Below are 21,014 nucleotides of genomic sequence, written 5' to 3'. Positions count from 1 at the left end.
CACCCTGAGCTACTCTATGATTCTATGAGATGGGGCCCAATTCATGCTGAGATGCAAGCTTCACAGTGGCCTGCTGTGATGTGATGGACATACTAACCCACGTGTTTGCAGAAAAGCTGCAGGAAATCACAAGAAGACAGCCCTGAGTGGGTCTCATCCATGACTTCCTTTCTGTCCTTAAGCTGTACCTCGTCATGAGCTAAACACTGAGAATTGAAAGGTTGTGAAATGGATCTATTTTTCTTGTGAATGTGCAATTCACACTCAACGGTGGGAACATCTTCCTCCTTGGATGTGATCTGCTAAAGCATGCCAATACCAAAGGCTGTACCTTGTGCCAGGACAGGAGGCAATGGGCACAAACTGGAACACAGAAGGTTCTCTTTGACCACTAGAAGCACTGCTGAGCTGCCTTGGTGAGGATAGGGCCAGAGCTGAGAGCATGGTCCAGGGCCACACCTGGGAGCTGAGAGTGCAGATGGCCTGCAGCAGCCCTCCTGTCAGAGCCTGAATTTTAAAGAAATTCAGCTTCTTCCTCTTTGCTATCACATGAGTCACTGTGTCCTGAGGCTGCAAAGAAATGACTATTTTTAGCAAGCTGTAAAAGGAAGTTAATTTTATTTGAAACAGAAGAAAATGGAGCTGTTATCTGGCAGGGCTGATCAAACAGCTGGTTTAGAAAGCCCTTTTTTTTTTTTGAATACGCATGAATGTGGAAAGCACAGGCTAGTGCAGCGTTTGGGGTGTATGGAAGCTCTGCACAGAAGTTGTGCATACAAGGTAACTCATCCTGCACATGAAGATGGTCATGCTGTGGGTGGGGAGGGAAACCAAATCATTGGAAGAAACATTTTGTACTTCATGAGGGAATTCCGCAACCTCTCAGCTGCCAGAACAGCATGAGTGGCTCAGGATGGGCTGGTGAAAGGCTGAGAGCCATCACTTGCACAAAAATCACCACCACAAGAAAGACACTGGGGCAATAAATAGCACTGGATCCCATATGCATACATCCCAAGGGCATCCCAAAATTTCTCCTGAGGCGTAAACTTTTTTCCCCTTGGATAAGCAGAGATAGTAGTGATGGAAGGCTAAGAAAATGTACTTCCTACTCACTGTATTTACTGACTTTCTCTAATACTTCTCCCCCACTGTGGAAGCCAAGATGGGTTTTATTTCTGACTTTAAGCCATGCTTGTGCTGAGGTTATACTTCTCCAAGTATCTCTTAGACTCTCCACTGGCATTCAGCTAATCATTACCTATTTAAAAAAACATGAATGATGCACCCTCCCACCTCTTGTTTAATACCCAGGTTGTCTAATGTTCTGCTTCATGTCTGTTCTCCAATGCTTCCAGAAGAGTAAATACCATCCACCCTCTGCCCTATTACTCTGCTCTTCCACTGCTTTACGACACTTCTTCCTCAGAAGTTCCCCTCTGCCAAGGCCATTCTCTGACCATGCACAGAATGTACCTTTGGAACAGGAAAGTCTCTATAGTTTTCCTATTCCACAGAAGTACAGAGTCAATGAAATCTCTAGAAGTTCAATAGACTTCATCTGCTCCCTTTAAGAATTTATCTTTCTAGATTTTCCTCCTACTTTATTTTTTCCCCTTTCTCTTTTGCATTTTCCATTACTTTGTATAAACCATTTTTTATACTTCCAAGTTCCCAGCATAGGATATTATAAATACTTCTAGCTTTGGATTATTTACCCATTCATGTTTTACTGTCTGCCCATCATAAAATCATAAAAAGCATATACATTTTCAATTCAATTTACTACACTATTAAGCTATTCTGTATTCCATATTGAGCATACTGAGAATCTGTTCATTAGATATCCCAACACGTGCCCTTTAAGAACTTCTCACAGCTACTCTATCTTGTGAACATTACGTTCATTTATAACAAAAACCTATACTGTCTCTGCTGCCCATTTGTACTTCTATATCCACGTTGTATATGTGCCTCTGCTTGCTCCTTAGAAGGAATAATACACTAGAAAATCCAAGTATATTTGACAACCAGGAAGTTCTATGACATGCTGGAATTTTAACTGCAGAATAAAGCTTTACTGTGTTTTTTCTTTGGCAATTTGACATTCTCCAGTCAAGAGCATTTCTCGTTTTCTCTCTGAGATCTTGAAGGAGGGACTAATACATTTTCTCATTATTCCATCTCAATAGCTACTATTCAGAAGTCTGATCTTTGAAAGAAAAATAATTTAGTCGGTTATCTCCCAATAATACTACAGCTGCATCTTCCAAGTACCAAGACTTGCTGCTCTGAAACGTAATTATTTATGGCATTAACAAAATGCTTCAGCTCCTGGTCAGCACTTGAAGAAGTTCAGCCAATTCAATATGAGTTTTCTAATAGCTTCCTGGACTTAATTTTTTTTATTAATAGTCAGTCAGTCTTGGATGTACTACAACAACATTATCCAGCCATAAGCTTCATCTTTCCCTCCTTTTTCATAGATTTTTAAATATTCTCTTGTATTATAATCTTCCAGTAATTTTGCTGCCATCTAGCATTTTTCAGGAACTTTGTTACTTGAATTCTGTGATCTCTTTCCTTATAACACACACAAGCATCTGAGGAAATAAACCTGAAGCTGAGTCCTTCATTAGGACACCTATACTGAGATGGCTCCATTTCAGCAAGGAGCCTCAACTCTTCCCAACAAACAGCAAAAACAAATGTGGCAGCATTAAAAAGCAGAGTTGAGGGCCACTCAAGCATCCTTGGGGTCTTCTGCCTGGTACACAACCACCACATGAGAATGGGCTTCCCAGAGGTCCGTACCGTATCTATTAATCCCTGTGGATACTCTCAGATATCTTAAATGGCACCCAGTGCCTACACTGAGCATCATGGTACTACTTATGGGTCGCAGAGTGCAGTTCATTACCGGTGTGCCAAGTTAGCTGCTGACCCTGGTTGGCTACACTGGGTGTTTGAATACTGAGGGTACAAGTGGGAAACTGGTTTTAGGACTCCTTGTTTGGGGCTGAATCATCCCGAAGACATCAATTTTGGCACAGCCTCTCATTTATCTTACGGTTCTTCAAAATGGAAATATACTCATTCAATCCCAGACTTGATGCTGTAGAACCCTACTTTCTGGATTCAGCTTTGTGTACACAAACACATTTTAGTTCACATGGCATTATTTGCTGCTTCTGGTTAAGACTTTACCTCCACACTTGGTCCTACTGTCTGTTACAGCTTACTGAATACATTGAATACATCTCCACTTTCGGCTCTTGGATGCTAAGAGCAGGGTGAGCAGGGTACATTTACACGTGCCAAATGCTCTAGATTTCAGCAATACCTAACAATTTTATGGTTATACTGAACTACCAGTTTATTCCATCCTCACAGAATTCAGAAGAAAGAAAAAGAATGAAAACTCTGAAAGCTACCTGAAACTGACTCTTAGCTTCTACTATTTTTCAAAGCTTTCCTTGTTTACTTCTACATATGCCAAGCTTCATTTTACTTTATCCATCTAACTAGGTAAAAGGAAGAACAGTTCAGAAACGTGGCGGAAGTTAATGACACTCCTGATTCATCTGAGGTAGAAACATGAATACTTCTCATGCGCTTACAGAGAATTAATATAATATTGAAAACTATATAGTCTTCCTGACTAAAAGGGAAGACAGACACAGTTTACTTGTCTTCACATTTCAGGACTCTTGGGAAATTCCAACTGACAAAGACAAAAAACTTACACATTAAAGCTGTGTCATTTTGAAATTTATTGACATTCATTGGTGCATCATTTTTAAAGAAATGAAATCTGTTTATGCCACTTAATGAGTTAAAATCAGGAGTTTTACAGCTTCAGAAGATATCTGCAAGTCATGTCAAATTAACTTTTGTTGCAACTTCAAAAAAGTTGATGTACATTAGAAGCATAAACTTGCTGTTCTCTTTCTCAAAGCAATTTCTGTAAAGAGAAAGAAAAACAGAAAACAAGCCAAAAGAGAAAATGTGAAGAGGAATAATTTGAACACAAACAACTCACCCCACCGTTTGCTGACAGATGAAACTCCTCTTTAGGACTGACCCATTCCTAAAATGGGTTAAATTTAGGACTATGTCCAGAGTTAATAAAAGAGATATTCAGTGGAGACAATGTCACAATGTCAGAGTTCACAAAGTAGAAGTCTTGGCCTACAGTCATTTGTTAATGGTATTTCAAGTGGTTTTGCAATGCTTTCTTCCTCTTAACAGAATGTACAACTCCAAAAAGCAAGCTAAGCGATAAAGATGAAAATTCGCAGAGGAAGTCAAACTGTAGGAAATATTTTTTTTCCCCATGGAGCAGCATTTCAAAATACTTAAAGGCCACCCTTAATGTTAAGAATTCACTGTCTTTGTGCCTAACAGCTGATGGAGCAGTGCAAGGAGCTGGGAAGGGAGCCAGTGCAGTACAATTGATGTGGAGCTTTTGCTTTGGTAACAGGTTACAGCCCTTTTGGATTCTGTACAATAAAAGGAAGCCTATCCCAAGTTCCCATCCCTCTACCAGCTATTAAGAACACAATCCACACTAATTAGAAACCAAAGGGCAGCAATTTCTACCCAATCCAAGATGGATGGCCATGCAGCAGAAATTCAAGAGCAGCTCCTCAATCTCTGAAAAGATATCCAGTATGCTCAACCTATAGCAGAAAAACTCAGAAGTGAACAAGCAGTTACTGGCAGAAAAGTCTACATCCTTTTTCATAAAGAAAGCCTACCTACACCTACTTCCTCTTTTAGTTCCACTTGTGCTGTAACACCTTCTCTATCCCGGAGTTAGATTCCAAGTTATTGACAGATATTAACTAAAACAAACATTCAGCTGCAACTGGAATCTAACAGGCAATAACTTCAAGTCAAACATCTGAGTAATGAGTTTGCTGCAAGACAGTTCTTTATTTAAGAAACCAAACTGAATATATGACATAAAAGACATACCTATAATCTGGTCACGGTAAGTGTAGAGCACACATGTACCTGAGAAAGTAGGCCTCCTGACCCAAAAAATGGAAAACCATCTATGAGAAGAATTCTTCAAGAGGCCAATAACCAAGCCTAAACATTATTAACAGATGAAAAGGGGAGACAGATTGTTCAGTTTACTTGCTGCTGGATATTCACTTCCATCTAATTTAAGACAAACCTCAAAATAAAAGTAGTTATTCATGCCGCAGTCATTATCAGATAGCAAAACTAACCAAACATTGGCACCCAAATCAATTTGCCAGCTGGATGCTGTTTACACCCAAAAAGAAAGCTGATGTCCAACTCAGGATGAACTGAACTTTGTCACAGCACAACTTGCTTTTCCTTTGCAGATCAACAGAAATCTTGCTCAGTGGCAAGACTTGCACTGCTACGAAAGTGGTCTTCTGGTCTAATTCAGCCACCATAGAATAAAGGAAAAAATAAAGGAATAAAACTCCCCTCTTATCAGTTCCTGAAGTCTGGTTGCAGACAAGGCAACCATGCATCCTTCCCTCCCTGCACTGGAGGTTTGTATGCTCCCCAGAAATGCCCTCAGGACAGAAGATCATCTTGTGATGGTCAGGATGACTCAAAATCCTACCAGTACAGCAGAAGAGCATTTTCTGTATCAGCAGCATCAGGCACCAAGGGCAAAAGTTACAGTGGAAAACGCCAGAGGCTTGGCTGGGATAGCCAACGGGTAGAGCAAATGTTTGACAAAACATGAAGATAAGTGCTTCAGCAGGCCTGAATTAATGCCTAAATTAACCACCAATAGATATCACATTATCCTTAGCATACAGTAATTGAACAGTTAAATACTACAATTCATAAATGCACGCATGGTTATTGGGTGTGCCGCCAATCAGAGAGGCATAACTGGTGGACATTAAAAAAGAGAGAGAGAGAAAGACGCCCAGGGTTATGTAAATCTGCTGTGTAACCCTGGCAGAGCTGCTTCCTAAGAATGCTCTGCTCAATTCTTAATAGAAGTATTGTCTGGAAATACATGCCCTGTAAGCAAGTAAAATTGAATGGTATTCATCCATATCATAAATCAATAACAGCATCCTTATACTGTGAAGTAAGCGGCTGACTTGTTTTAAACTGGATTTCAAATATGCTAAAATGTTTGCTGCCCTTATATTAATCACCTTTCAAACATCAAAACGCTCCAATGATGTATTTTAAAGAAAACCTTTAACAGGCTTTGCAATCCATGCCAGAACATCTTCAAACACTGCAGCACTCCAGCAGAGCTCATCACCTCCAAGGACTCTGAGGAAGGTGCACCTCACTGGGAGCTGCTATAAGAACAGACTGGGTGAATTGTTTAAGCAGAGGTTGGCGTCGAGGCCGCATTCTGTCACCTCTTCTCTTTTGGCAGTGCCGTCATTTCATTACAGCAAAGAACAGAGAGACAAAATTTAGGCAACGAAGCTAGACAGCTTCAGCACAAGAGTATCATACTTGCTGTGAGCAGATCTCTATGTCCTATCTTTGCACTTCAATGGTAAAAATAACAACAATATCCTCCTCTGATTAGCATCTCAATCTCCCTGCAGTTGCAGGGGAACAAGCTGGGCTCTGACCTCTGCACCACCTCGCTGAAATTGCTTCCTCCCCAGCCTTAACTGCTAGATTGACTATCTGAAGTAACAAGGCTGTGCTGGCTGATGCTCTTGTAAAGCAATGTTCATTACCTGCAGTGTATCAAAGACAGCTGCACCTCAAGGAGGTGGTAAAATTGCAGATCCAGGAATAAGCTCCTCATGTGTCCCTGCCAAAACTCCCCCTTGGTAACTCCGTGTCCTTGCAGTGTTTGCAGGGGATAAAAAGTATTCCAGGAAAATAAATGGTGTCCCAGAATATGCTGCTGCAGAAAAATGCTTTCAAGCACCTTTCACTTACCAGGTACTATATAAAACTCAATCTATTCCGAGACAGAGGAAAGTCACACAGATGGCAGAAACATGGTTTTTCAAACTACTTTTTTCCACAAATTTTATGTACAAAATGATCATACGAGTTATTTTAAATCTGTGTGCAAGAACTATCTTAAGACTCACGGAAGTAACATACTAAAATTCAGAAAAACAAATTCTCTCATCCAGACCATTACAAAGAGGGAGAAGTGCTTTTTCCATGTAGGACTTCAGTAGCTTGGGTCTTGGAAAGAAACTGAAATGATGTGCTTGCTGTCAGATGCACGTCAAGATATTTCATTTGATGGCCTCCTGGCTGCCACAGTCCACAGAGAGCTGGGATTCAAATCAAGTCACAGATGAGAAGGCCAAATAACAGTACTGAAACTCTTCAACAGTGCACAGCTAAGGCATGGAAATCCTTGCTGTAAGTCTGTGGAGCCCTAGAGTTTGTATGGGTTCAGAAGCAAATCACTGGAGCTAACAGAAAAGAAAGAATGAAGGGGAATTAAGTATTGGGAAACTGCTCAGGAAGTTTTTAAGTTGCAGACACTGAGAGACTGGGAGACAGCTCCAAGGGAGCATCACCGTGAACGTGCTCTGCTTTGTGTCCTCTCTCCTTGCTCCCTCCCACTGGCCGCTGCTGCTGATGGGACACTGGGCTTCAATCTGGTCCACTACAGCTACTCCAACGTTGTTAGATGAGCTGCAACACTAAGACAGATTTGGTTCCCAAATACTATTTATTCTATACAAGCTATTAAGAAAAAAGAAACCTATTATCTAATATATGTATGAATTGGCATTACCTAAACAATTTTAGCTATACTTGACTGTTGCAAGTCAAGTATATCATCACGCTACTTTGGTCTAAAACATGCAGCCCACATCAGATAACTCCTTAGGAGCCTGGCTGAGCACATTACTGGGATATTTATTCAACAACTATTGCATCATTTGCCTCATAATTTTGAGTAACTTGCACGTTGTTTATTAATACTGGTTTTAGAAAAAATGTTTTTCCCTTTTCTGAATGTGCCATATCAGAAGTGACATCCATTTAGATTTCAAAAAAAGTGAAGAAAAAACTGAAGAGTTAAAGCAGAAAGAAAATATATATGTACACTCTGTACTCACTGATAGGAAGGTATGCTTAGATTGATATTTACTTGGAAGAATACAAACAGACGTTGGCTACGCTACCTCACCATGAAGGCCTCCAGCTAAGCTGTTCCTATCAGAATGCAAGCCAGCATAAAAATATTAACATACAAGGCTGGCAAAAAATTTCTAGTTTACAGGAAACAGAACTCGTGGCTATGGTTCCTTAAAATTCCACTGAGTGAAATGTTAACATGACCCACAGAATTTCATAAGTTAATCCACTGAAAAGCTTCTGTAACAATGAGAAACCCTCTCAGCACCAGTTTCTCAGTCCAATGCTCATTTACAATTCATGACTGTTGAGCATCTTTATTACAATTCAAATAATGTAAGAAACACTGATGCTGCTTTCCCAGCTCTGTCTGGAAAAGGATAGTCCCTGTGGATGCCCAACAGGAACAATGTCCCCCTGCTTTGAGAGAAGCATGGGCTCTGCCATTTAAATTTGGTCCACGACTCAAACAGAAAGAACACGCCAGGTGAAAAACAGAATCTCCCTGACTAATACACTTTCACCTCTACCCTAAGGGCACAGTTTCCAAGAGCAAGCACCTCACTGTCTAAGACAGGGGCTTAAGGCTTTTTTGATTAGTTAACTCCTATGCATTTTTCAGAAGGAGCTGTTACCATACCATGCATATGACTACACTGGACTAAGCTTTCTTACACAGCTTTCCTTAAAAGAAGCCCCCAAAATCCTTATGGGTGCTGGGGCCACAGGTGGGAGAACCATGAGGGAGCCCTCAAGGTTCTTCACCTGACAGGAAATCTTAACATAGCCACCACTTAGGACAAATTATTTCTCCAAGTGGTCTTATTTGCAAAGACTGCAGCTTGTTTTGCAACAAGCAAGGAGCTGACCCACCAACCATTTCATGCTCCATTAGTCTGGGAGAGGTTTGGACAGAAGACTGACAGACAAAAGGCTTCATCTCAGTAGCACAACCAAAAGCCACCAACTTGCTGGAATGACTGTAACTACTTGCAGTCAAGCAGTTTCCATTTTCTTCCTCTTTTCTTTTCCTTTTTTCATCTTAACCTAGGTCTTAACAGAGTGAGTCACTGCTGAGACACAATCTCCACAGCACGCTGACTTAACACAACTGAGCTGAGCTGGTGGCAGTAATGACGTAAGGCACACAGCTTCTGCTTTCCTGCCAAAGTTTGAAAGAGATGCTGACTTTCAAAAATGAAGATTCATAACTGGTGTAGAAAATGCACTGTACCTAAACATAAGCACGTGTCCCAGTACAGATGAGTTTTCCTGTTCTCTGTAGCCATCCAGGCCGGCAGGTTGGCTGAATTTTAGATTCACCACCAACCTCAGAGCTGACAGGCTCCACTGTCTCCTCAGATTACTGCTTAGACTTCCACTAAGAGGACTTCTGGCTGCATTTTAGTGACTTAATGACTGTAAAAAAACACCAGAAAGTCCTGCAGAAATGATAAAGCCACTTATTCTGTGTCCTCTCCTGTAGGGAGAGAAAAGTGGTTAACACATACTGTCTACTGAGATCTTCTATTACGTTCCAGTCCACATGCCCTCCTTCTGTATGAAGTAACCAAATCCACACCAAGACCCTAGCACTGGAGTAGGCCCAGCTCCTAAGAGATTGACAGCCTTTACTTGCATCCAGCTTACCTCTGCGTGGACAGAAATTAGACCATGCAATCAGTATTCCATAAGAAATATGAATTGAAGTCATAGACCTAGCTTCTAAACCAAGAAGAATTACTCATGTTGGATGGCTGAATGCTGCTTTAAGTATTCATGAGGCACAGCTTAACCCAAAGGAGTGTCCCATATAAAAGAGCAACAGCACTGCATAGTCAAACTGCTTTTGCTTGTACTGCAAGTTTCTGTTGGATAAATAGGTCAAAGAACTACAGCTTTATCTAAAATATCTTTTGCATAAGTCACCTAAAGAACAGGGGCATGGAGGGAAACCCTCCTTCTGCCTCCATTCTCATTTTGCTTTTCAAAGCTGTGGGTAAGAAACTGCTCCAGCATGGCTGAAGACTGCTCTCTTTCTACCTGTCCTCTGCTCACGTCTAACACGTACAAGGCTCCATCTCCTCTGAAGAACAAGGCAGCCTGCAGGATCCTTCACTCTTTAATAATGCTGCAGTTGACCTTTTCAACCAACACACCCTTTCTTCCAACTACTTGTGAAGCACCAACACTGAAGTCAGAAAACAAGTTTTAAATTGCTGGAATAATAGTCACTTATCTTAAGACAGGTTCTACTTAAATGATCCTTTATGTTACTGTCTTCCCCCAGTAACATCATATAGGCAAAATTTAAGCTACTAATGTAATTGAACAGCTTGTTTGGGTTTTCTGGAAAGAGCGTGATATGAAAAAAAAAATAACGTTGAGTTTTAGTATGCATTGAAACAGCATAAATCAGTTGGAGTTCTTTTGGTTCAGCACCCTCTCATGGTATTTGCTCACAAGTAGAGACTGCAAAAAGTGAAAACAATTGAAGACCACAGTGGTTGAGATAACTGACATAAAAACTAGAAGAATAAAGAAGATACGTTAGAGCTTATGTTCTGCAAGCTAATCAGTCACAATGAGCTGCTGACTAGTGGACATCATGCATTTCAAATGTTGTTTTCATTGTTTCCTACCAGAAAAACCTGGAATTTTCCAGTGCAAGATATTAATGAAGAGTCCTGATTCAGACTTTTCCAACAGTAGTGCTCTTGAAGAAAAACTGCATCCAACTGAGTTAAGAGGGCTTAAAAGAAGATGCTACAGCAACTGTCAGGGCACCTGCAGGTCGTTTTGATCAACTTTTGGAGGAAACAGAATGAGCCTTCTCATCATGGGGAGAGCTGGAATCGTTCTGCAACTTTAATCTTCATTTAGTGTGCTCGTATCAGCTTATTGCTTCCCATGAACAATAATAACTTGTGAATTTTAGCATACTTTGACAACATCTGTATGTTATACAATGCCTACCATGCAAGTGCACAGGAATTCTGAAGTCTATTCAGTAATATGGGTGCTTCCATTGAAGCAATTGCCTTCTGTGATTCTATGATTTCCTAGTTCTACCCTCATTATTGCAGTAAGGCAACAAGCACTCAGCAGAATAATCAAATCCTGATGCTGATTTCCAAGGAGGGTCAAGGTTCACCCTGCTGGTTGAACACCCAGTGGGTATTTGCATGAAGGCATTGGATTTCAAGACACAAAACATACTGTAGTAAAGCAACATTTCAAGGGTTCTTCCAACATGGATGAGATCCAAGTGGTGTCAGGTAGAATATTTAGACAGTGTGTGGGCGCTCCATTTCATTAGAGGTCTAATCAAATTTCTAAATGCTAGAACAAATTACTATTTCCACACTTCTAATCAGCAGCAAGGGTGCTTTACTGAACAATGTCAATCAACTCGAAAAGAGGTGTTTTTTTTTTTTTTTTTTTTTTTTTTAAGTTAATAGAGATAATTACATTAAAACAGATTTAATACCATATGGCCAAAACATCTCCAGACATATTCAGTCAATAATATAACTATATTCTCTTCGCCACATGCTAAAGCAGGAGATATTAAACATATTTACAAGCACATGCTATTGAATTAGCTTCACTGCTGTTAAGATAGTATTTTACTTAATAATTTTAACTGCACAATTCATATAGAAGAGAGAACATATGCTGGCTTTCAGTTGTTGTATCAATATCAGCAAAAGCAAATCCAATGCAGCAATAATGCAGACAGATAAAAGGCAATTTTGAGTAAGCAAGCATACTGCTCTAAGAACAGTTTACACCAAGACAGCGAGTCCTTCATACATCAACTCTGACTTTGGTTCTGTGGAGTAGTTCAGCAGTGTAAACTCTTTAATTCCCAAGCTACCTATCCCCAAGTCACATTTCATGTTCATCTGCATGTGAAAATGTTAAGTGAGATCTCTTTGTGATCATTACTCCCTTCTAAGAAAGAATCTTTTAAAAGTATCACTTAACTGTAAGAATGCACAGTCCTCTCTGGTTCCACGTCAAAATCAAGCTCAAATTTAATACTCTGTGAAACAGATGCACAACTATGTATTTTGATTGTGAAGTGCAGTAACTGAGATACATTAAATGTATTTATGAGTTTTTTACTTGCTCCAAATAGATGAAAATTTGTGTTCAAAGTAACCTTCCAAATGTCTTCTGTGCTTTAAGAGGTTATAGAAACCTATGGTTCCACATAATACTCAAGAATGTGGTTTCTTCTGGCTTTCATATGTGTTAACCTAACACTTGTTATGTTGGAAAATTTAAAACACAGCTCTAAGGGTGGTCCATGCATTAACCACACAATATGGAGCAAGTCCACGGGGAACTCACTTGTGTGATACAGGCTTATCCCCTCCGCTTCCAGCCTACTTATAAGACACAAAGCCAAGAATACTTCATATTTCTCTAAAATTATTAGGTTTTTTTCCACACAGTGCCCCAAGGAAAGGGACTGCATGCAGCCTCAGTTCACTATTTCGCTGGTCTATGAAAACTAGTACTTACCTTGAGAGAAATACAAGAGTCATTAACAAGAAAGAAAGCAAATGTTTAACCAGGAGGTTGTATCTTTCTCTAATTCAGGTAACCAGGGACATTCAGGAAAGATGTAAGACATCTTTTCAGAATGAGTACACCAATTTCCATCTCTGATCCTGAGTGTCATCATTTACACTCTGCTTAGCCCTCCCCTAACTTGTGTTTGGTTAAGCCCACAGTTGTCACAAACACTACACCCTAGCAAAAAAAAGCCTACACTTCAAAACATCTAACTCTCAACTTAAATACGATGCAAAAATGAAGATGTTTAAATGAGTCAATGACTGATAACAGTCTATACCAAGAGCAAAGCAATTCATTTCTCAGCATCCTGAAGATGCAATATTAACTCTCATCTACACTGGTATTTTGTCCCAACTAATAGTTACCCAATGTCTGATATGCAAGAAGTATCCTATAATAAAAACCAGAAACCAGTAGTTAAGAGAGACATTTGAAATTAATAGTCCTTGATCACGGTCTCCCTCATTATCAGTAACACCAGTTTGCCCAAGATGTCAGACAGAGAATCCCATACAATTTGTTGAAACACCACTAATGCATTCAATGCACTGATTAATAAACAGGAAAAAAAAAGAGAATTGTTTGCAGAGAATATCCCCACCTCAAAAATACTTTTATATTTTACATAATATACGTATTATATAAAATATTTACAATATATTTGAGTCATCTACATCACACTTCCTATAGCTTCTACTTAAAAGGCACAGACTACCAGGCTGGGCTGCTGAGAAAACAATGGGAAGGACCTCTGCATACAAACTGGAACCTGCAAAGAACAGAGAAATTAAATAGCGTGAATTATTTCTATACAGATTTTTCCAAAGCTGATGATGTGCCATTTCTCATTAATAAAGGTCTCCCTCCTGATTTGGATCTCTTTTCTACTTAAAACGCTACTCTTCCCCCCAGTCTATCCTGACCCACTTAGACAAAAGCCAATATTCAGTTTGGCCAAGCAAACTTCAATCCATTCTTACTCTCCAGCCCTGGAAATGGAAATCTGATAATAAGATCTCCAGACAAACTCCCCTAGCTAAGCAAAACCAGAGGAGAATTATACCACTATCTTCTCTCTCAAATGTCTCTAGCCAGAAAAAAAATAGTTCAAATAAAGAACCAAACGAGTATCAACATCTCCCTTGCCAATGTGAGAGAGGAAAAACCAAGGATGCTTAACAAGCCATCTCTTTTTTTGTTTAGATTTCAAAACATCATCATTTAAAGAGACATGAAATTTGAAGCACTAATTAAGTAATATGCATAAATTTAAAGCAAATGCTCACAGAATCCACATCTCCAAACCACAGCCTGTGATTTGGCTAGCGTAAGGCACCACTCCTACCAGCAACAGTAAGTCTTAGTAGAGGACAACATCCACGCTTGGCCAATTTGCTCTCAATGCTAAGCCTCAAGGTTTCTTTTGAAGAAAATCCTCCTTCCCGCTCCCTTTCCCCTCCTGCCTCCATTAGTTCTCTGCAATTCAGAGAATACATTTCCTTTCTTTTTTACTTTTTAAAATAAAAGTGACTATTCTACATGAGCGCAGTTCATACAAAGCTCGTCACTGCAAAACTTCGTCCTCCACTGGAGGTTCATTTCACCCATGTCGCTCTTACTACAGGTCAGCTGAAAAACTGCATTCTTATTTTCAGCACGTGAGACTAGAAAGGTATCACAAAAAAGTTTTATACTGACACTTCAGATACAAAGCAGAAGAAAACAGGAACACTCAATATGAGCAGACACACTAAAGAAGCAGTACTGCTCTCCAATTCCAGACAACAAAGCCAAACATCAACAAAGACAGACAAAAGAACAATTATTTAAAAGGATCAGATTCTAACAAGATAGAAATTACTGTAAGATTGTGAGAATGGAGGACAGAAATCAATCGTCACTGGACTTTCAGATGAATATATTCTGAAGGGAAGAATCTTGCTAAGTAAGGGGTTTGTTTATTTATTTATTTATAGAGCCAATCCTTCCTGGAAAATAGGACCAAATGGTGAATGTCTTGTTGATTGCCTTGAGCCTCATTTTTACATTCTGGACCCTCACAGACCACATTTCCCATCTCTGTCCCAGCCGTGCAGATGGGCTCAGCACTGCAGTGACCTGAGTTGGTTTCTCCCCAGCTCCATTCCAAGGGAATGGACAAAAAGCACACATCGTGTCACAGACAACAGAGTCACTACAACCAGATTTGATAAAGAGTTAGCTCTTCATGCCAAAGGCTCCAAATTGTTGTGAGAACTTCTTTAGAAAGAAGCCCACCAAAGACCTAAAGTTGCCTACATGGCAACCATGAGTTAAGATAACTACAGAGTGACCAAGAGCAGCCCAAAACTACACTGGACATTGTTCAGATTGACAAAGTAAGATGCTCTGCCAAGCATCATGGCCAGTTATCCAACACCAACCACAGTACCGGAGTACCATGCCACAGAACAGTAACGTGAAGATGCTGCGTCATGGAAAACCAGAGGTGTTTTTCAAGCAAAGGCAAAGCAGCTTTAGTTTGCATATGTTCAGAAGCCACTGAACCAGGCTGGCTTTCCTTACAATAGTTGAGATGTCCTTGAGAGGCCTACTAACTTCTCCAGAATAGGTGAGAGCACCTCCATGCACCTCCGTGACTCATGGTGACGTGCATTTTTGCTTACACAAGCTTCTGAGACCTGACATCAGACTATTTTTGGTCCACTTCGGGGCTATTTCCTTATTCACCCACGTGAAACAATAAAGTGAATGAAAGTCTCCCTCCTCTCTTTTTTTTTTTTGACATGACCTCAACTCACTAAGTCTAGGCCAGTGCTATTGTTAGCACTACATCATTTAATGACGTTCACAACACTTTCTATCTTAAAAGTAGGTGTATTTTTGACAATCTAGACCTAGAACAAACTCTTCCAGAACCTCACAACCCAGGACACTTAATTTTCCATCCTAAATGTATTTATGACCATTTTATATCCATCTGCTCCTCAGCTTATTTCTCCTTGCTGGTTCTTACTTTCTCATGTATTTATAGACATCCATCATAACCCCATATTTCTGCTGAATTAAAAAAGCAAAGGTCTTTTACTCTCCTTTTGCAAAGTAAGTCATCTATTTCTCTGAGCATCCACCCAGCTCACTTCTGCACCTTTTGAACTGGGATCCATCCTGGCTTCCCTCCTCCCAGCTGCAAAACCCTGTCGGACTGTCCTGGTCCTCCAGTACACTGAAATCCCTCTCCTTGGTGCCTCCATGGAGCTTTACCAGATTTATGGGTAACGAGCAGTTACAGGCGACTCTTACATGCCGTGCCACTGCACCTCACCCCAACTCTAAGTATTCTGCTGCTCAAGGTCTCACAGCTTGCTGTGGAACACTCTGCTCTTCCACCAGATGGCCAATATTTACCACTTCTGGCGCCTGTATGTATCTGAGAAACGGTCACACTTCCATCATGATTCAGGAAAGTGTTAAACCAGATTAGTTTTGAAAGCGATCTACTGAAAAGCCAATGCCAGCCTCTTATCACTGCGGCCCACCACCATCTCCAGCCCCATCACCCCTCTGCTCACTACAGGAACAGAAAAACAGAAAAACAGGTCAGACCACAGGTCTGCAGTGCCCACAGTGCTGGCACAGCTGACGTGCAGCAGCCAGCACAGCTTACAGCAGCACCTGCCCACAGAGCTACCACATCCTACTGACAGATCTCCTTCCATTTTTCGGTCACAAATTCACCCCAATGCTTTCCAAACCTATTTAAACTTTCTGCTATTGAGAACATTTACTTCCAGCTGACTTGCTGGTGAAGCCAGAAATTCGGCCCATGATGTTACTTCAGATGTTTAATGAATGAGATCTAGTTTCAGTCAATCTGCAGCTCTCAGAAGAGGACACTACAGCAGATCTCATCAGCAGAAGGCTACGATTTAAGTCTAGTGTGACCTACTTTGGTGGTATCACATGCATTTTTCATTTATCTGTATGCTTTTCCTTCTACATCAGTTCTAGTAACTCGCCTATTGCTGAAACTCGTGTTGAAGGAGACTGGCATGGGGGATGCAGAGCATGGAAAATTCCACCCCTCACATTCAGCGCTTTTTTCCTCCCAAAGGATCACCCACATTTGGCAGGTTTGTGAAAAAATGAGAACAGATCTGGGATGTGAGAGCTCTCCCAGGACACCAGGAGAGAGATGGACTCAGGCTCCCCTCGACTGCCCAGCACTGCCCTCCATTTCCCTCACTGACACCTGGCACAAAACAACTATCTAATTCTGGGACCACTCTAGCTCATTTTCTTTTCTATCTCATCTGTACTAACACAAAAAAAGATCCTTTTACTATCTACGCATTGCCATTTGCAACTGAGCTGCACCAATTGGTGAATTCTCCCTGTTCTTACACTTCTTGATGTGCTGGGGTTTTTCCATCCTCTGAAGACTCTCTGCTTACTGCACAAAGCCCTCCTGAGGCAGTTATTTGTCCAAAGGACTACCAAGCCCCTCCTGTGTGCACCCTTCTGACTTGCTCAGGGTGCAGATTTCTTTTGGGTACAGAAGCTGGGGTTTGGGACAAGCTGCAGCCCCTGCCCGCTGCTTTACTCGCACCCAGCTGAGGACTTTCCACCTCCAGATCTGACAACCATATGTTGCAACAGCAATAGCTCTCAGCCACCTCTATGAAACGCTTGGCTCCAACATTCCCACACCACTTTATGTGCTTATGTGCCTCCCCATACACAAAAATACCACGTTTTAGTTAAAAAGCCTGCTCACCACATCCACAAACTAAAACTACTGATCTAGTTTTGCTCATTCTTCCATTCATTTTAAGCTGAATTGCAGCATTAGCCTTGACTGCCTTTCCAATAAGCTCACTTGCAGTCTAGAACAGCCTCACCAATCACTGGGTGTCATCCTTTGATTAGGAAAAGCAACGCAGCTCTCATGGTTACAACCATCTCAGCCCCTCTGATCAGTAGCAATTGTTCTGCAAGCGTACCTGGTTACTTGAAGTGTCTCGTAACAATAAAACCAACTGGAAAGGATTCTTTTTATTATGAAAAATCTGCCTCGTAGGCTAATTTAACTAGAAGATCCTCAGCAAGTTGCTGGCACTACCCTACAACAAAACTTTGTTACATTAAATCACTGTGATTAATCAGAAATGATCTGAAACCTGAAGTACTGCATCTGGCTGCTCCTATTGAAAGAGAAGCTCATCTTCACCCATCAGCATCCAAAATCTGCCAGGCTATTTGCAGTCTCACCCTGTGGCACCAAGCAGGAGGCTGCTTTGGCCTCATGTCTTACTGACACTGCACTGCCCAGCTGCAGGCATTGAGTGCCTCCAGATAAAGGCTTGAGACTGAGGAGGGCAGAAGAGATTCAGCACATTTTAAGGCCAATCATCCTTCCAGCATATTATCACATGAGCTTAAAAAAAAAAAAAAAAAAAAACAACCATCAAAAGAACAGATGAGGCAGCACTTATCTGAAGATTATTACTCTGAGTCTCAGGTCAAATCTGCATCTCACTTCCACTAAGCCTTGTTGTTTTCTCCCTGTTTTCTACTTGTATGCTTGCCAATAAAGTGCAAAAGGTTAAAATTTACAGTGATTTTATTATACCAACTTCTAAATGATTACAGATGAAGTCAGCAGCTTTCTGCTTCTATGTTTATTGCCCTGCCTAAAAAAACCAGATGCAACGATGTCCTGGTGCAACCAATGCAAGCACAAAACGCACATCTCAAGGACCAGGCTGAGTTTCGTGGGCTACAAGCTTTCTCTTTTCTTTCCCCAGTTTTGCAGCAGTTTATGCAACTGTGGACAAACCAGGGCAGGTTCCTAAGCTTCGCCATAGAAACATTACCACATAGAATGGCTGAAGCTGGAGGGGACCTTAAAGACCATTCAATCCCAACCCCTGCCATGGGCTGGTTGCCCCCCACCAGCTCAGGCTGCCCATGGCCCATCCAGCCTGGCCTTGAGCACCTCCAAGGTTGGGGCACCACAGCTCTCCGGGCAGCTGTGCCAGGGCCTCATCGCCCTCTGAGCGAAGGATTTTCTCCTAACATCCAATCTAAATCTCCCTTCTTTTAGTTTAAAACCACTCCCTCTCATCCTATTACTGTTATCCTTCCTAATTACCGAAAAACACCTAATTTGGGAAAGTTTCCTGTTACCTGGACCGTAAATGTTACTCCTACCCCCCAGTATCAAAGCAGCACACAAAACCGCCCTACCCAGCACGGCGTGAGCGCAGCTTCCAAAAACCAACAGCAACTTAATCATTTAGATTTAATTTCAGACATGCCAGCGCTGCCAAGCACCACTTTATTTGTCAACAAAACGTTTTGATGATCTGGCAGAAGGCAGCACACTCCCTCCTCGCTTTCTCTGCATATTTGGCACTGCTTATGTCATGTCTGAAGCTGTTTTGGGCTTAAACCCCACAGGACTCCTCTCTTCGTGTCACCGTTGCCCCAAAGGCAGCACTGCAGCCCAGGGGGTTCGGTCCTGCCAGGAAACGGTTAAGCCGCCGATGTGCAGCTCTGATCCATCGCATTTCTCGCAGGCTGAGCTCAGAGCCCAGCACCGAGTATCAGCCGTAACATGATCCAAGAGTTTATGGAAAAAATAACCGCGCATACCAAGCACGCACATTTAATAAGATTTTCTTTCCATTCAAACAGCCTAGAAACATGATTTTTGAGATCTGCTTCGCCCTCCGACCGGGCTCTAACATCTCTCCTCCCCCTCCCCTAACACACACCTCCTGTCCAAAAACCAAACCCTTAGAAGAAAAAAAAAAAAAAAAAAAAAAAAAAGGAAAAAAAAAAAGAGCGCTCGTACTGCAGGGAAGAGAGGCTGGAAAAACAACTTTGATTGGCACTTGGCCTGACCCACAGAGGAAGAAAAACAGATTTTGGACAAAGAGCGCAAATATTTGAGCTCGCTGACTTCGAGACTTTCTCAGCGTTTCGGAAGACGAACCCGGAGCAGAATGAATCGGAGTCGCTCCCGGGCTCGGGGCGGCCGGGTTTGCACAGCTCAGCGCTTTTAATTCATTGGCGCAGCGCAACCGGAGCGCAACTCGCCGGGGCGGCGGAGCGGGGCGGCACAGCGGGGGGCGGCAAAGCTGCTCGGAACGGGGCTGCGCTCAGCGCACGGAGCGCGGCTTTTTTTGGAGTGATTTCGTGTATTTTTTTACAGCTTTGATTCCCGGAGCTCCTCACCCCCGAAAAGGTGCTGGGGACGAACCTCCCAGGTTCGTAAGCAGCCCCACAGGGACGCCGGGGCGGCACCGCCGGTCCCCCGACACTCCTACCCCGCTGCCTTCACCCCCATCTCCCGGCCCCGAGCCCTCACCCTGCGCCCATTTCGCCCTCCCCTCCCCACGGTTCTCTGCACCCCACGGCCCCACTCCAACCCCCGAACCTTCAGCATCGAACACCCCCCGCTGCCCCTCCGCACTCACGCCCGTGCCCCCCGCTACCTGTCTCGGCACCTTCCGGCAATTGCCGCACACCCTGTACTGGCCGGCGGCGGATGCAGCGCTGCCACCGCCGCCGCCGATGGAGCCGGCGCTGAGTCTGTTCATGCTGCCGGGGCCGGGCCGGGGTGCGGCGGGGACCGAGGCTCGGCTGTGCTGGGCTCCGTGCCGCTCAGTAGCCCGCGCCGCCGGCCGCCCCCATCCTCCAGCCGCGGCCCCAGCTCCCCGCTTCGGGCCGCTGCCCCCCGAGCACACACCCCTGCGCGCTCCGCCAATCTGCACCTCCTGCCCCGCCCACCGCTACGCCGACCGGCCAATTACGAGAGCCATACGCCGGCGACCAATGGGGAGGGCTTTCGCCGGCTCCCATCTCCGGGCAAGCTGAGAAAAGGGGCGGGGAAAAGGGCGGGACCGGCGCGGCGGAGGGGCGGGGCGGGCCGCGTCTCTGGGCAGCGTTGGGCAGAGAGGCGGGGTCAGCGCGTCGGCGCGTGTCCTCTGCTGACCAATCGGGTGCCTATGCAAATGAGGCGCGGGAAGCCCCGCCCCCGAGGCTGTGGGGGAGCGGCGGCAGTGGCCGGGGAGAGGGGGCGGTTCGGGTCGCGTCTCTCCGGCCGCGCTGCGGTACCGAGCCGGCCCCGGGACCGGCCCCGCACCGAGCAGCGCGAAAGGCACAGGGAGCGAGGGCCAGGAGCTGGATGGCGCTGTGGAGGCCTGAGGCGAGGGCTGAGCCTGCCCCTCCCTTGGCCGCCTTCGGCGAGCTTCGGCTCGGCTTTCCGCGTTGGGAGAAGTGATGAGTCAGGTTTTCTCGGCTCCATGCTAACGCACAGAGATGGA

At 43.2% G+C, this 21,014-nt stretch overlaps 1 protein-coding gene across 3 annotated transcripts in view; it reads right to left on the bottom strand.

Annotated features, from left to right (window-relative positions):
• Positions 1-20,476, bottom strand: part of SESN3 (sestrin 3) — a 44,245-nt gene extending 23,769 nt beyond the window's left edge. For 2 of the 3 annotated variants that reach the window (XM_085216345.1, XM_085216346.1), the window contains exon 1: positions 20,184-20,476. In XM_085216345.1, coding sequence (XP_085072471.1) covers positions 20,184-20,288 — 105 coding nt within the window. In that variant the 5' untranslated portion in view covers positions 20,289-20,476. The remainder of the gene's footprint in view (positions 1-20,183) is intronic. The other variant, XM_085216344.1, reaches the window with a different exon arrangement.
• Between the last annotated feature and the right edge of the window lie 538 nt (positions 20,477-21,014).

Source organism: Meleagris gallopavo, chromosome 1 (genome assembly GCF_905368555.1).
Source record: "Meleagris gallopavo chromosome 1, MGAL_WU_HG_1.1, whole genome shotgun sequence".
NCBI classification, from domain to species: Eukaryota; Metazoa; Chordata; class Aves; order Galliformes; family Phasianidae; genus Meleagris; species Meleagris gallopavo.
The sequence above is the reverse complement of the archived record's forward strand: the minus strand, read 5'-3'. Positions and strand labels throughout refer to the sequence as shown.